The following is a 15,603-nucleotide window of genomic DNA, read 5'->3' on the forward strand; positions in this document are numbered from 1 at the left end:
TAAGCCATCATCGAAGGTTCTTAGGCCGATAACCTCTCTAATTCCTTACAACATGTCTGTCGCTGAACCGTGTTGCAGATCGATATTATTAAGGAGTTGATCTAACATTTGTCGATCGGTTAGGTCTCCGCGTTCAAGAATAGATCGTTTAAGAGTTTCGTAGGGTTCGGAAACATCACTAGTAAACATACTAGGTATGACATACCTGTTGAGTTCGCGTGGTAGTGCCTTTGCTACTGCGAGGAATTGTGCGCGTGTGTCGATCACGCCGTGCTCGGTGAAGTCAGCTTCTGCGTATCAGAACCAGGCTCCGATGTTGTCTGGCCAGAAGGGAATCAGTTGGAACGAAGGTGGGGACATAGTCTTTAACTTAAGTACCTTGGGTGTCTGTTCTGTCATGGTGCAATATCAAGTACGAGAATGAACGGGTGAGAAAAAATATATCAAAAACACGGGAAAAATTATCACAATATATAAAAAAATTAATACAAGGTAATAATATACAGAGTTCCAAAAAGGAGAAGTCTCACAGTTTACAATTTGGTGTACCAGGTCACGTTAGGCTCACCAGTGAAGATACCACAGATATTTGGAGTTTGACAACGCTTTAACTAGTAACATCTAATATGAAGCGTACCCACCGAGTGAAATCAAAAGACAGAAGCGAGGAGATTCGAAGATATATTTGATAGGCTACCAATATATCGTGGATTGACTTATCTAGAGTCGTTAGCGATTGCAGAGGATGTTGAGAATGGCGTAATCTGGTGAGGATGCATGACCGAGCGCCTTCAGCTAGGTGAGCCCATCAAGGCTAATGTATTCAGTATCGAAATTCGAAGACGTACGTAGCTATTTATTTTGGGAATTCATTTATTGCTACACTAAGCAGACACAAGCTTAGACAGTGAATCACCGTTCAGCATTATGTTGTCATCCGCCGATGAATATACGAAACATGAGTTACGCCGAGCAATTCAGGATATACTTCGGTAGCAAACGACAATTACGCTTTCCAGAAGAAATGCGTGCATGCATTTGCAGATAGAGTTGGTAAACTTAAAAATTTCCTCTCATGGGAAGCATTGACCGTACCCTGTGGAAACTAATCAAAAGCGGTTCAAATTTCAATATATTTCAATGGTATTGCGGGTAGCTACTCTAGATGCTATTCCGCTCCCTCCTTTATTAGTAATAAAGGCTTCGTTATTTTGGGTTCTTGAGGAACTAGAAAAGAATTTCACTTTCTGACAGTCAGGAGCTCGCACTATAACTCAGATAGAGACCCTAGGCAACCAATAGTCTTCTTCTTCAACATGATAAAGTTTGACGTTTGATATAAAAGACCTATATTTACATTTGAAATCGATCAAATTGAGGGGCTAAGGAACTGTTATATGAATTTTTCACTAAAAATTGTGAAAAGGTCTTCATAAGCTTTTTAACATAACCTAGGGCATTGATTTGTTTTAAAAGCTCAATAATTGATTGTACTTAATCAGCATTACTTTGAGCCACGATTGTCTTTTGTTAGACCATCTGAAGAACATTTGTTCATAATGATTTATCTTCCTTCATCACACACAGTATAATTTCTATGAGATGAATAAAAACTATCCTCGTGAAATACACATTCAAAATGGGAAAACTATACACAATCGAAGTGCTTTGAGTAATGGCAAGGGAGAAAATAGCAAGTTAGAACGAAATTTAACTATCCACTGGTGCGAATCTGAAATGTCTTATCATGAGCTATCCCGTGAATATACTGGAGTCGATATACGTAATAACGAATTGCAAAATAATAATTACCTTGCTGCACCTGGTGGCCAATTAAGACCCGCAATCTCAGAAGTAGAAGGGTTAGACAGATACGCTAAACAATGCTTAGAAGAGAGATCTGTAACACCGCCTGAAAGAAACGGCTATATGAACGTGAGTTTAATACCTTTATGTGAGATTAACTACTAAGTTTATACTCATTACTATCATATTATTCACTATTCAGATTCTAACATTCATGTTCTCTTGTGATCTATGGCCTTATGTTTAGTGAAATAGTCATTGTATCCGAATTGAGTAATCTCTGACTTCTACTTGTAGAGTGAAGATATATGTCTCGATTATCATCCTGTAGGACACGTTAACACAAATTTACATTTGTGAGAATATGTTCATCATTAATATTAATACACAGCCTATATTTAAGACAAATCCTAATATTAATGCATTAGTTTTTGCGGCGATTTCAACTCAAAAATAATTCACAATACAGTCATAGGGTCGAAATGAAGGATTTTTGCAAAAAGAAGAGAGTTGACAGTTGAGATGTCTAATCTGTAAATAACAAATAATAGGCGGCGTATGCTTTTGTTGCATTGCTTGTCATATTATTGAAAATGCTGCAGTTTGGATTGTAGGACTGTGGGAATAGAACATCTCTCATAGAAACATTGTAATAATCGTTGTTCATACTTTAAGGGATCGTCATAGGAGTTGGTCTTGGATCGAAATGAAGAGGTTTCACGATCATAGTTTATGCCGAATAAAATTTTTTAGTTTAGCATGTAAGATTTTCACAAAACGGGAGTGCTGATTTTGTACAATGAATTTAATTCGATAAAAGTTTCATGCGTTTCTGTTTAAGTTAGTGCTTTACTGGTAACGAACTGCAGTCCGCTGTTCTTGATGAAAAACAGGAAAATAGTCCGGAAAGTTCAAAATTCTTGTGGACAATTAACTAAATAAGACATGAAGTTGCTAATAGTTGAACGATACTTCGTAATTTGCACTGACTTTCAGTAACCCTATCATACTGTCGGAAACGATGCATATTTACTCTTCTATGATTATGAGTATTCTACAACTATCTATATTTGTATTTTGTCCAAATTGTATGCAAATCAATTAGTTTAAACTTGGCAGTTTTCCATCGCCCCTTTATCAAGAAATATGGTGAGTTTTTATGTGTCATTAATTTTGGTCTTCTGAATTGTTCGAAGTAATGAAATATTTTTACTTATTTAGTTTATGTCTCTATAACAACTAGAGATATATTTGACTCTAATTTATCTAATAATTAATGGTCAGGTAGAATATAAAAACATTATTTCAATTCCTTTTTTTCAGGGTCATTCAACTAAATCGGATGCTAATCACGTTTCTACAGAATCGTTTTCCTCATTTAAAAGGCATCCTACTCATAAAAGTGATCAAAAAAATGTACAAAAGCAACCAGAAAGCCTGACAGTTTTCGAGAAATTATGTCAAAAGTTTTCTAAAGATGCAACTTATAAGAATGAAATACGTGCTGGAAAACGATTGGGATTTTATCGATTTGTTCTGGATATTGGAAGAGGGAACTTCTCAAAAGTCAAGCTGGCACTTCATAGTTTAGTCAATAGTAAGTTTGGCTGTTTTGAAAAAATAAATACGGTATTTTTCATTGTCTTAGTATGCAGATGTTTAAAAATAGTTATCTGCTGTTCAAAAACAAATCAACTTTAGCCATTTCAAATATGAATATATTGTAATCAGTTATATACCCATGTCTACTAATCATTGTAGATAACGATAATAAACCTAAGGACGAAAAACACCACTGGGTCACAACTAAAATAACATTCAAGTTAAGCCCTACTAGTTTCCGACAGCTTCTGAAAATCATATAACACATGCAGTCACGACTAATAACTAGATCAAAGAAATAAGCCAGTGAATTTCAGTTTTATGTATTAAACTTTGTGGATGTATTTTCCGTAATACTACCGAGACAATACCTACATGTTGACTATTGGGTTTTGAAATGGTTGTAAACTGAAACACAGTTAATGTCAAATGATGCTTTGTAACAATGACATTATATGCATCAAATATGACTGTTATTCTAGTGCTTTAAATAATAAAGTATCATAAGTTGTTCATATTCGATGAAGTTTTTGACATTTCATCATTAAAGTTGGCAATAACAGTCAGTATTCAGGATCTTCAGGTCATTTTTGTGTAATGGCATCAGGCAAACAGTTTAACGCTCAAAAACAGCAGTAACAAAAGCCTCTAATAGGTTTCTTTGGTGTGTTAGTGGCAGTGACCGAAAGCAATGGACTTTCAATACCGCAGATAACAGTTTCCCATTAATGAAAAAGCGCCTCTTATTTTTCACTTTAAAAATAGATATTTTATCACTTTCTCATTCACCAGTATTGATATTTTAAATGATAACCTTACTAATGAAATATTAAAAACGATCTTCAGTGTAACCTACTTACTGACTTACGCCTGTTTCTTCTCATGGAGGAGCATAGGCTGCCCACAAGCATTTTCCATCCAACTCTGCCATAGGCAATCCTTTACATTTGCTATTCATCTTCTTTATGTCTACTTCCGATTCTTGGTGCAGTGTGTTCTTTGGTCTTCCTTTTTCCGTTTCTCTTCAGGATTCCAAGTTAGCTCTAGCCTTACTATGCAGTCTGATGATTTGCACAATGTATGTCCTATCCACCTCCATCATGTTTTCCTAATTTTCGCTTCGGTAGGAGCTAGTTTGTTCTCTCGCACAGTAGGCTGTTGCTGATGGTATCCAGTCAACGAACATTCAGTATCTTATTTAGACAATTGTTTATAAATACTTGTAATTTCATGATGATGGTAGTGGTAGTTCTCCACGTTTCAGCTCCATACGGTAGAACTATCTTCATATTCGTATTAAAGACTGTGACTTTGATATTGGTTGACAGTTTTTTTGAGTTGTATATGTTCTTCGACTGTAGAAATGATGTCCGTGTTATGCCAATCCTTGTTCTTACGTCTGCACTAGATCCTTCTTGTTTTTATACGAGGCTGTCCAAATATGTAAAAGTTTCTACCTCTTGCAGAAGTTCTTCATCAAGTGTGAATGAATCGGTGTTCTCTGTGTTGTGTTTGAGGATCTTGTTTTTTCTTATGTATGTTGAGGCCCATCGATATTGAAGCTTCTTTTACACTAGTTGTCTTGACCTGTATTTGCTCATGTGTATGGGATAGAAGGGCTGATTCATCTGAGAAGTCCGAATAGTCAAGTTGCACAAAAGCTTTTCAGTGTGTTCCGTACTTTCCCTCAGATATGCAGGTCTTCCTAAATCTTCAATGTAACGCTTCATTTAATTTTAAATACCTATACCATAGCTTAGCCCGGAGTTAGGATGTCTATCGAAGTAGCTATTTATTGCTACCATATATTGATAAAACTGTAACTATAAATAATTTTAATATTGATAAACCATTCCCATAAACTTCTGATTGTACCTTCGTGATAAACCTTGTTTAGAATAAGATGGGCTATTGTGATCTAAAGCACCATTTAATTATTTTTCCCCTATAATCTATATGAATAATACAGATAAATAAACATACATCTCGAGTTGTTTGTTCTTTCCTGCTGGTTAACCTCGTGAATTAGAAAATCATCTATCTATAAGAATCAAAACAGTATGATTTAGTAGGGCGACAAACTTAATTTAGCCTTATGAATATTCATAAGAAGATGTATAACAACTCAATGAAGCACATGAAGAGCAGAAGTGCTTAATGGTAAAAACGTTTACCAGTTAGTTGTGTTAAATCCAAAGTTAATCTCAATTAAGCGTACTTTCATACTTGATTGTTGTTTTCCCTAAGTTTCCACTGAGCTCCATGTTATGGTTAGAACTTGTTTATTGTATAAGCTGACCACAGAGATATTCCAGCGCTGGGACCTTTTCTTTATTTAACAAAACTGGTTTACTAATATGTATGATCACTATCGGTAGCAAATATACTTTTATAAAAGTGGCCATTCATCTATTTCTAAACTAAATTTCAGATGTAAATATATTTTGGTTTGTGATTCCATTTTGGGAAAACCATCGGAACGATGTTCAAAAGTTACAAAAATCCAATTTGATAATATTCATCAATATGTCACACACGGAATCATGTAAATAAATATTAAGTGATCGATTTATTTTTACCTATAGCGTTACTGGTATTATACACTAGCTAAAATCAGGCATCAGCTAACATATTTTTGACAGCATGGCTGAACTATTAAAGGAACTATCGAATCATTACTTCCAGTTGACACTCAGATTCAATGGAATGACTGTTTGAGTGTCCATGGAACGTAATACATGATGCTTTTCTGTTTCTTTGTATGTGGACTGTACAGGTCACCGATAAAGTAAACTTCCTTTTAGATATTTCGTAAGTTTATTTTTCCAAATGGTTAGTTATGAAAATAATAACATTCCGAAAGGTTTTTACTTGAAAATAAATCCCGTTTTACGCAAAACGTTATCTACAAGCAAGTAAACCATAGTTAATCCCTATTGATGAAATAAATTTTGTTCGAAAGTAGCTCCATTTTCATGTTAGTTATTGTGAGAAATATAAATGGAAGGACCTTGATGAGCGCAAAGTTACGTAGTGAGATTATTGACAAACATGAAAAAGTATCAACACTGATTGAAATCAATACACTTGGCCAGTTGCAAACCCTTACAAGAACACGTATTGTACAGTAATGGACTGTAGATCAGGGTTGAGGCGGCTTAGGAAGTTATTCTCTTAAGATGATTCTTAATCCCTAGAAAAAATGATACACATCTGGCCGTTTTTCTTTGTGAATGACAGACTAGCAGTAAAACAACAAGGATAGGGTCGTATCAATGCGAAAAGTATTTTTTACATGGTTAACAATAACTGCAGATTCTAGCTAGAAATTAAAGATATTTATTATAAGTGCGAGCGGGCGATTTTCGAAGTAAGGTCGATTAAGCTCACTGCTACTTAAAACATTACTAGAAAAATTAATTGCATCCCGGTTAAGTGACTTGAGAAAAGGTATGTAATAAACTTAACATTGTTAGACTACTGCGATGGTAATCAACCCAGAGTAACAATAACGTTTAAGTATGCGATTGAAATGTTATAATTTATACGATGGTATACATTAAACTAAACATATCAGGGTTAAGTGAATTTCTGTATCTACGTCAGCGATATAGATGGATCAACCCATAGTGATGATCAATAAAGTTATTGTCAATTGTATTTATTGTTTTGTATGAATTTATGGAATGCTGTAAAAAAGCCTAAATAATCTCAATTAAATCAAATAATCACTCATTCTTTAAATTCACTTATGCTATGATGAGAGTATATGTAATTTAATATTAACCATTATTTGCTTTTATAATTTATAATGTCTATATCAGTGCTCTAGCTTTTCTAGATCAACTGGGGCCCAAATTAAAATATCCACATTGATTTCTAGATTTTTTAAAGTATTGCTTTTATGATTTCGAAATTAGGTGGATAGAGGTGATCGATAGAAAACACTGAAATAGGGTTTTATGCTGGTTATCACTCATCAACAAGACATAATTTTACTTTCTCAGAAAAATGATACTCCACGTGGCATTAGAACCACTATCATCAAAGCCGTTTAGGCTCTGGTTGACCTCTTATAAGACTGAAGTTACCATCTTGTTATCCGATTGAGAGAATATGATCAGCACTTGAGGCAGGATAAAAATGAGAGTGATAAGTCTGTAATCACCATTTAGTGTAAATGGTGAAGCATTGTTTGATACTGATAGAGTTTTCTGTAGGTGAAAACTCGCGATATATATAAGATCAATGAGAGAGTGACTAGAACTAAAATTTTAATTAGCCAAGGTTATCATAGTCTCATAAATATTGTATTAAAAGCTTGAAAAAGAACATATTTTTACATAAAAGTAGGTATGGTTTGTGTGTTTATAATAATATGATAAAAAGTTTATAGATATATGTGAATTCGGTTATAACATTTTCATCACAGAATGTTGCATCAACTGAAAAACCACTTAAAACCACTAGGTATCAGGTAAGTTAGTTTTCATAGTTTGGAAATCATCTGAAGTGAAAGATTATGAATTCTTGTGAAGCTTTATGGTTTGTGATAGTTCTTGGTTTGAGGTCGCTCATCGGAAGAAATTATCCTTAGATCAAATAGGTCTTGAAAAAAATGTAAGTAATTCATACGACTAACTATCTATTCCATTAGTAAATAGTTTTAACTCAATAAATACACATTTTAAAAATAATAATGACCGGATGGCTAAAAATGGAAGATTATTAAAGTCGATAAATAGGTGAATTACAATAGAATGATCTGTAATATAACAATTTTAGGTCAGTCGTTGTGATATTGGCATTTAAATCAACATCTCAACCAATAAGAGAACATTCATCTAAGAGGTTTTTAAAGATTGTCCAGTTTTTTTGCATCACTGGGTGATTTTATTCAAGATATGATTGAAAAACGGAAGCCACTAAACAGCTTTGACTTGCAAGTATGGTACCTCTCATCACTGTGCATAAACGACACTAGGGATCTAACCAAGGACTCTTTGGGCTCTCAGTGAGTATTCGGCTTTCAAACCACTAAGTCAGAATCCAACGATTTATATAGTTTAAATTAATTCTTCATAATGCTACGGTATTATCTATTGCCATAGGTGATACTTTTGTTACGGTTAATGAGTTTTGGATACCCACTTCTAAGGTGTCCCACATTAGTGCTAAATAACTGTGTAAGGTTTTCCGCCTTTCGGTGGTTGTCCGATTAAACCCAATCTATTAAACAAACTATATCAGAATATTGAAATTAAAACACGAAGTTCAGCGAAGGGATCTCTTCTCAACGATTTTATTATCAAGCTGTACAATCGTATATATATGAAAATCTTGTTTCTGTAAAAGTACTAATTCCGTGAGGAAATATGAACACAGTTAATAAAAAAGGTTATAATACTAGATTACGTAATACGAATAATAATAATAGATTTAGTGAATATAATAAAATGATTACAATGCTTTTATCGTAATAATTAAAGGTCATAGAGATGTAAAAAATAAATAAGGTGATATGATGAGCATTTACGAATAAAACAATGAGAATATAAGACATAAGTAAAGGGGAGAATGCAGTAATAATAATATTAATATTAATAATAATAATAATAATAATAGGATAATCAAAATAATTAAGGCCAAGGTAACGATAACGATAAAACGTACTTCTTTTGTACGCATGGTTCTGGTTTAAGCTCCTGGATGGTAAGAGCTTCGGCTATTTTTAAAAGTTGGATGCGAAGAAATCTGGGTAGATTTGAACGAATCATATAAACAACCTTAAATTCATTTTTTGGATCTGTAGAATGGTTACAGTCGATTAAGTGTTCAAGTATAGAACTCCTAACTGCTTTCCCTTCCCCCTTATAGAACCAAGCTGGAATATGTTCCTGTATCCGAGTTGAAAGCGAGCGCTGGCTACGGTCAATGTACCTTGCTCCACAAGAGCAGGTGAACTGGTAGATGCACATAGAGGCGACCAGACGTGGCAGCTTGTCTTTTCTGGACACAGAAAATAAGTTCCTACTCGTGAAGGTTATTCGCAATTTAGCTGCATTAAATGTTCTTCTGATAGTTGTTGTTAGACGATTTCTGGTTACTTCTGATGTTCGATCACCTTTAAATTCCAGACTTATATAAAGGTTTTTCTTCGAAACGGAGCAACTAGGTTTCTTGTCACAACTACTATTCATATTCTTTTCTATGAACCGTTCTGGGTAACCATTTTCCGTCAAGGTTTTCTTGAGGAATTCAAGTTCTTCGTTAATGCATTCCTTACTGCATATCTGACGTATTCGATAACATAAAGAGTGGATGAGGTTTCTCTTTCTACTTAACGGAACCCAGCTATAGAAGTTGGTTAGCTGTACATTCCATGTTTGTTTTCTAAAGATGGATCTTTTTAAAAGAACCATTACTCCTTCTCATCAGACGTACATCGAGAAAAGGAACTGATTGGTCCCATTCCCTTTCTAACGTGAAGTCTATAGAAGAGTGGCATGAGTTAAAGGTGTGTAAAATATCCTCTAAATCAATATTATTGTCACAAACGATAAACGTGTCGTCCATATATCTGACGTATAGGTGAAACTGATTGATCATTGAGCTTAGTTGGTCGTTTTCTAGTTTTGCCATGAAACAATCTGCTGAAATCGGACCCAATGGAGACCCCATTGCGATCCCATCCCTCTGTCTGTATATTTCATTATTGAAACTAAACTGGACATTAAAAGTATAGCGTAAAAAAATAGTTCTTTCAAGTGTTCAATCAGCAAACCTAGATCTATGTTGTTGGAATCAATATACTCACATATATAACATATCGTTTCGGTTAAAGGTACGCTAGTGAACAAAGAGTTAACGTCAAGCGATAACATGTGTTTTCCGGAAGTATTAACGTCCTTAATACGATCAATAAATAGAAAAGTATCACAAATAGGAAATTTAGATACTTGCCTTCTAACTGGTTCCAATATTTCCGCTAGCCATTTGGCGATTCTGTGGAATGGTGAATCCGACATATCCGAAACATGTCGTAACGGTAAACCCGGCTTATGTACTTTCGGTAGTCCATATAAGCGAAGGATGATTGAACCCATGGGACGTATGTGATTATATAAATTTTGGGTTATTATCCCCTTATTCTTAAGAATTTTAACAACATCTGTTAGCTGTTTTTCGATTTGTAATGTTTTATCAACTGCTTTAAGTTTGGAGAATTTAGTACCATCCTCTAGAATTAATTTCATTTTGTCCAAATATTCTTGGCGGTCAAGTAGCACTACATCAGCTCCTTTGTCAGGTTTACTAAGGATTAAATCCTTATTTCTTTTTAAGAGTATTAGCTGATGCATCTACCAGTTCACCTGCTCTTGTGGAGCAAGGTACATTGACCGTAGCCAGCGCTCGCTTTCAACTCGGATACAGGAACATATTCCAGCTTGGTTCTATAAGGGGGAAGGGAAAGCAATTAGGAGTTCTATACTTGAACACTTAATCGACTGTAACCATTCTACAGATCCAAAAAATGAATTTAAGGTTGTTTATATGATTCGTTCAAATCTACCCAGATTTCTTCGCATCCAACTTTTAAAAATAGCCGAAGCTCTTACCATCCAGGAGCTTAAACCAGAACCATGCGTACAAAAGAAGTACGTTTTATCGTTATCGTTACCTTGGCCTTAATTATTTTGATTATCCTATTATTATTATTATTATTAATATTAATATTATTATTACTGCATTCTCCCCTTTACTTATGTCTTATATTCTCATTGTTTTATTCGTGAATACTCATATCACCATATTTATTTTTACACCTCCATGACATTTTAATCATCTTATTATATTCACCAAATCTATTGTTATTGTTATTATTCATATTACGTAATCTAGTATTATAACCTTTTTTATTAACTGTGTTCATATTTCCTCACGGAATTAGTACTTTTACAAAAACAAGATTTTCATATATATACGATTGTACAGCTTGATAATAAAATCGTTGAGAAGAGATCCCTTCGCTGAACTTCATGTTTTAATTTTAATGTTTAAATGGGATATATCAGAATAATTGTTGTATTCTACATAATTTTTAATTCACAAAAAAACAATTCAGTAAAATGATTTTAGATGTTCTACTCTTCCTCATATTGTTATTTGAGTTTCAAATTTAGGCTAATCTAGACAAAATATTCCATGAAATTGTGTAAAAAAGTGATCATTTCAGTAGAAGTTGTATTTATGTACACAATTTCATAATAAGGAAGCGCAAAACAGATAAAAATTAAACATTTTAGGATACAAAGACAGTCTTTTCATTGTTCCATATGCCTAGGTGCATAGTAAAATAACAAATCGAGACTCTGCTAATTTTTAATTCAATGTTTTTGATAAATTACATTTGTATATATTCATTTTTCGCATACATTAGAAAACGTGAATTTAGTTGTCTAGGTGATTTTATTTAACAATAATAAAATGAATAACAAGTAAAAGTACCTTATTAAAAGTAAACAATATTTTTTTTCATATTTAACAAATATAAATAACTTGAATAGGATAAAATTTATCATCATTCATATGTTATTGAAAAAAAATAAATGTAACTTTAAAAAATTGTTCATCAAAATGTATCGCTTTAGACGGTAGTGTATTCATTAGTCTGGGTGATTTGATTATGTGGATTTCGTAATAGCTATGATCAACATCACTAGGCTCTACTTCAAATAAAAAAGGTTTCCTCTGAGTCTTTATTTTGCTCATCTATGTTTACAGTTCTGTTGGCTGTTGAGTAAATGACTGGTTGACTTCTAATGCTTACATTAACTGGTTGAATCTGTCTCGATATATCTAGTGATCTCATATTGGTTTGAGTGGCACGATTCCAGGAATCCTATCAAAACTTCAATGTTTAGATGATGTCAGTTTTTGACAATTATCGAGTAAAATTCATACTTGTTGTTATCTGTATGCATTGATATAATTGAGCATGTCGTGTTGTTTACATACATTTATATTCCTCAGGAAAGACTAAATAGAAAGTTTTCACAAAGTATTCTGTAGTGTCAAATTTAACGGGAAAGAATAATCAGATAATAAAATTTCATCCTTTTATGTCTTAATTGATAGAGAAGACACGGGAACGCTGAAAACACAAGTATGACGCAATCCAAGCCATTGGAACTGCATATTAAATGATGACAATAATAATCTAAAAACACACAGAAGTTTCGTACAGACAATGATCTGATAAACTAGAACTCACTACAGTACTCTCATAATACGCAAAACAGACAAAATATCTACTATCAATCTTTCGTAAAACATTCTACCTCATGCAGCTGCATCTATAAAATGCAACATAATCAGGTGCATTCTTTCGAGCTACCAATCTTCTCCATCATTACAGGATTTTGTGTTTGGAATATGTAAATATTAAGTTTCGTACTGAACGACAAAATAGTAACATAATCCTCATGAAATCTCAAAGTTATGAACTCAGTCACTTGTATGACTGAATATATATATTATAAAAAATTCAAGGGGGGAAATCAAATTGATATTGATCTTTTCGGTGACAGTGTTTACAATTAATTGACTGTTTATTATATTTTGCAAACATGGGATATAGTACTGTTTATTCATCTGGAGAAAATATAAATAACCATATAAAAATACGCTATTTACGTATACGACATAGTGTCAAAAAACATAATAGACTTTTACTGTTCAGTCTTATTATGGCTGCTTAAAAATGTATGTAACATTATCGGTTATGTATAAAGCCGATAGCCTTGTTTCATGTTTTATTCAGAAGTAATCCACATGTGAATTCTACTCAAAAAGACATACTTAGTAAACTACTTGAAAAAAAGATTTCATCTTCTTGAATAAGGAGTATAATTGTCTTGATCTTTTTTAATGACTGAAGTCATTGTCAGTTGCATACATATTTGTTCTCGAAGAGTATTGTACAAATGTCTCTTCATAAGGTCTCTAAGTATACAGCACTCGGAAAATCTTTTAGAATCACAAACTAGAATAAATGAACTCTGTGGAACTCACATCAACCCCTGAGCTACTCAAAGTGAACATGTGATACTTTCAACTTAGATGAGCAAATTCATTAGTGGTATAGCTGCTATTACCACCAAAGAGTATTAATATATTCTTTGTTGTTGTAATATTTCACCGAGATTTGTTTAGGCTCATCACAAATGGTTGTTTATAATAGCTTTAATGGATGGATGTACGTGGTCAGTTTAGGGGTAGCATCTATCTTCATTCCATATTTTATTTCTACTTTACAGCAAGTTGGTTTGGCAGTAATAAAAATATCATTTTTGTTGAGCTCTGATAGTTTCTAGTTCTGAGAATTTAATTCCTTATACAAACCAAAACAATAAGGCATTCAAGATTCCTTATAATGTTGAAAAGACAAGCTATTCATTTAATGGTAGCTGTATCAATCTTATTCAGTCATAAAATTTGCTACATTACGATGATCAGTAAAACTTAAGAAAATCCATCTGCCTTTATGTCATGACTTTGTTTTCAAAAAAGTTAAACTGATGAGACGATGGTTAACAAAATTTCGATATTTCAGTGAAACTCATAAACTTTAATCTGTGTGATTTGAATGTTAGTATATTTTCATTACTATATGGCATATTATCCTTGATTAACCGCTAATCATTCATACTATTTACAATATTTATAACTCAATTTTAGTATTATTTACTATCTTCTTATTTCTAAATTTATATGTTTATTTGTAGGCTGGCTCAATGACACAGACTGCCTCAAATAAAATCACATGTTTTATCAATGTAAAATAAATTTATTTCGGCAGATAATTTACATCTCGCATTGTAATAGGCGAATAATTAAGTAAATGATGGGTTTCAAAATGAAGAATCGTTCCACCCAAATCACCATTTTTAGTATTACATCATTAAATAATCACTAATCTAATCGATACTAAAAGGTTTGAAACCGACTTTTGAAAGTGTGAAGTTGTTTATTGAAATACTTTATAAAATACCATCATGTTAAATAAACATTCCAGTTTTCTTCAAATATATTTACACTTCTTACTGATGACTGACTCTTGAATGTTAGAAAATATATTACAAGTTTATTGGGTTTTTTAAGTAAACTGAATGACCACACATTTAAATCTAACTAGATATCTTAGTGTTAGAGTAGCTTGATAATATAAGATGTATCGTTAGTCGTATTGAGAAATAATGGCAACTGAAATACGTCTCTATTGTAAAGCTGATTTACTATGTAACTTATAACTTATGTTAATTCATACTAAAATATTATAAAATGTTTCACACATTTTAATATCATTTTGTTAATTAACTGGATTTTTACACAAGTCTTCTTCGCATTTGATTGTACTTTTATCTCTAAAAGTATAGGCTTTTTTGGTGATTTTGGGTTTTGTGAGTCGAATGGTTTAGATCCACAGCTTCCATTGTCATCCTGAACAGCATCTTTGGCATGTACAACATGTAGAAGTGAGATTACTGATTATTCCACAAGTATTATATTGGATCATTCCGGTGACTTTGTTTGTGATTGATTGTGTTCATAGGTCTTGTTATCTTCATTTGCCTTTGGATTCACATTGAATGCCAAGCTATATCTAGAACCAGGCATTCAAATCAACTATCTGTTAACAGACATATCAACAAAGACCCAATCTATAAACCTACATGATAGAGATCGATCCATTACAAGGCGAAAGATCAATCAACAAAGACAACCAACGTGAATACAAAGGCAAGCAAGGTCATTGGAGTGAACTTTTGGTATGGCCCTATATCCGACTCCAACTGGATCGTACGAATGATTGCCATCGAAATATACATCTTAGCTACTGTCATATATAATCATCCACTGAAATCGCGTCAGTGAATGACAGAATCAGATAAGTCAAATACGAGAATAAATTTTCAATACGTATATTTCATACAATCGTTGATCGGAACAGACAATCAGAGAAGCGAAGCGAAATGAGGTGACGCGCAGTAGAGAAGGCAAGTGATATCATCTCGATTTAATCAGGCGTGAGTCGATATTACAGTCAGACAAAAATAAGTTACAGACATACGATGGTAAACAATACACGCACATACGAACATATAAAAGCAGCCAGGGTTAATAAGCGAATAA

At 33.2% G+C, this 15,603-nt stretch overlaps 1 protein-coding gene across 1 annotated transcript in view; it reads left to right on the forward strand.

The window, feature by feature from the left end:
• Window positions 1-1,156: 1,156 nt before the first annotated feature.
• Window positions 1,157-15,603, forward strand: part of NIM1_1 (G2-specific protein kinase nim-1) — a 51,821-nt gene continuing 37,374 nt past the window's right edge. Inside the window, exons 1-2 of the mRNA XM_051211967.1 lie at window positions 1,157-1,935; window positions 3,130-3,403. Of these exons, the coding sequence (XP_051072097.1) occupies window positions 1,603-1,935; window positions 3,130-3,403 (607 nt within the window). The 5' untranslated portion in view covers window positions 1,157-1,602. The remainder of the gene's footprint in view (window positions 1,936-3,129; window positions 3,404-15,603) is intronic.

Source organism: Schistosoma haematobium, chromosome ZW (genome assembly GCF_000699445.3).
Source record: "Schistosoma haematobium chromosome ZW, whole genome shotgun sequence".
Lineage (NCBI taxonomy): Eukaryota > Metazoa > Platyhelminthes > Trematoda > Strigeidida > Schistosomatidae > Schistosoma > Schistosoma haematobium.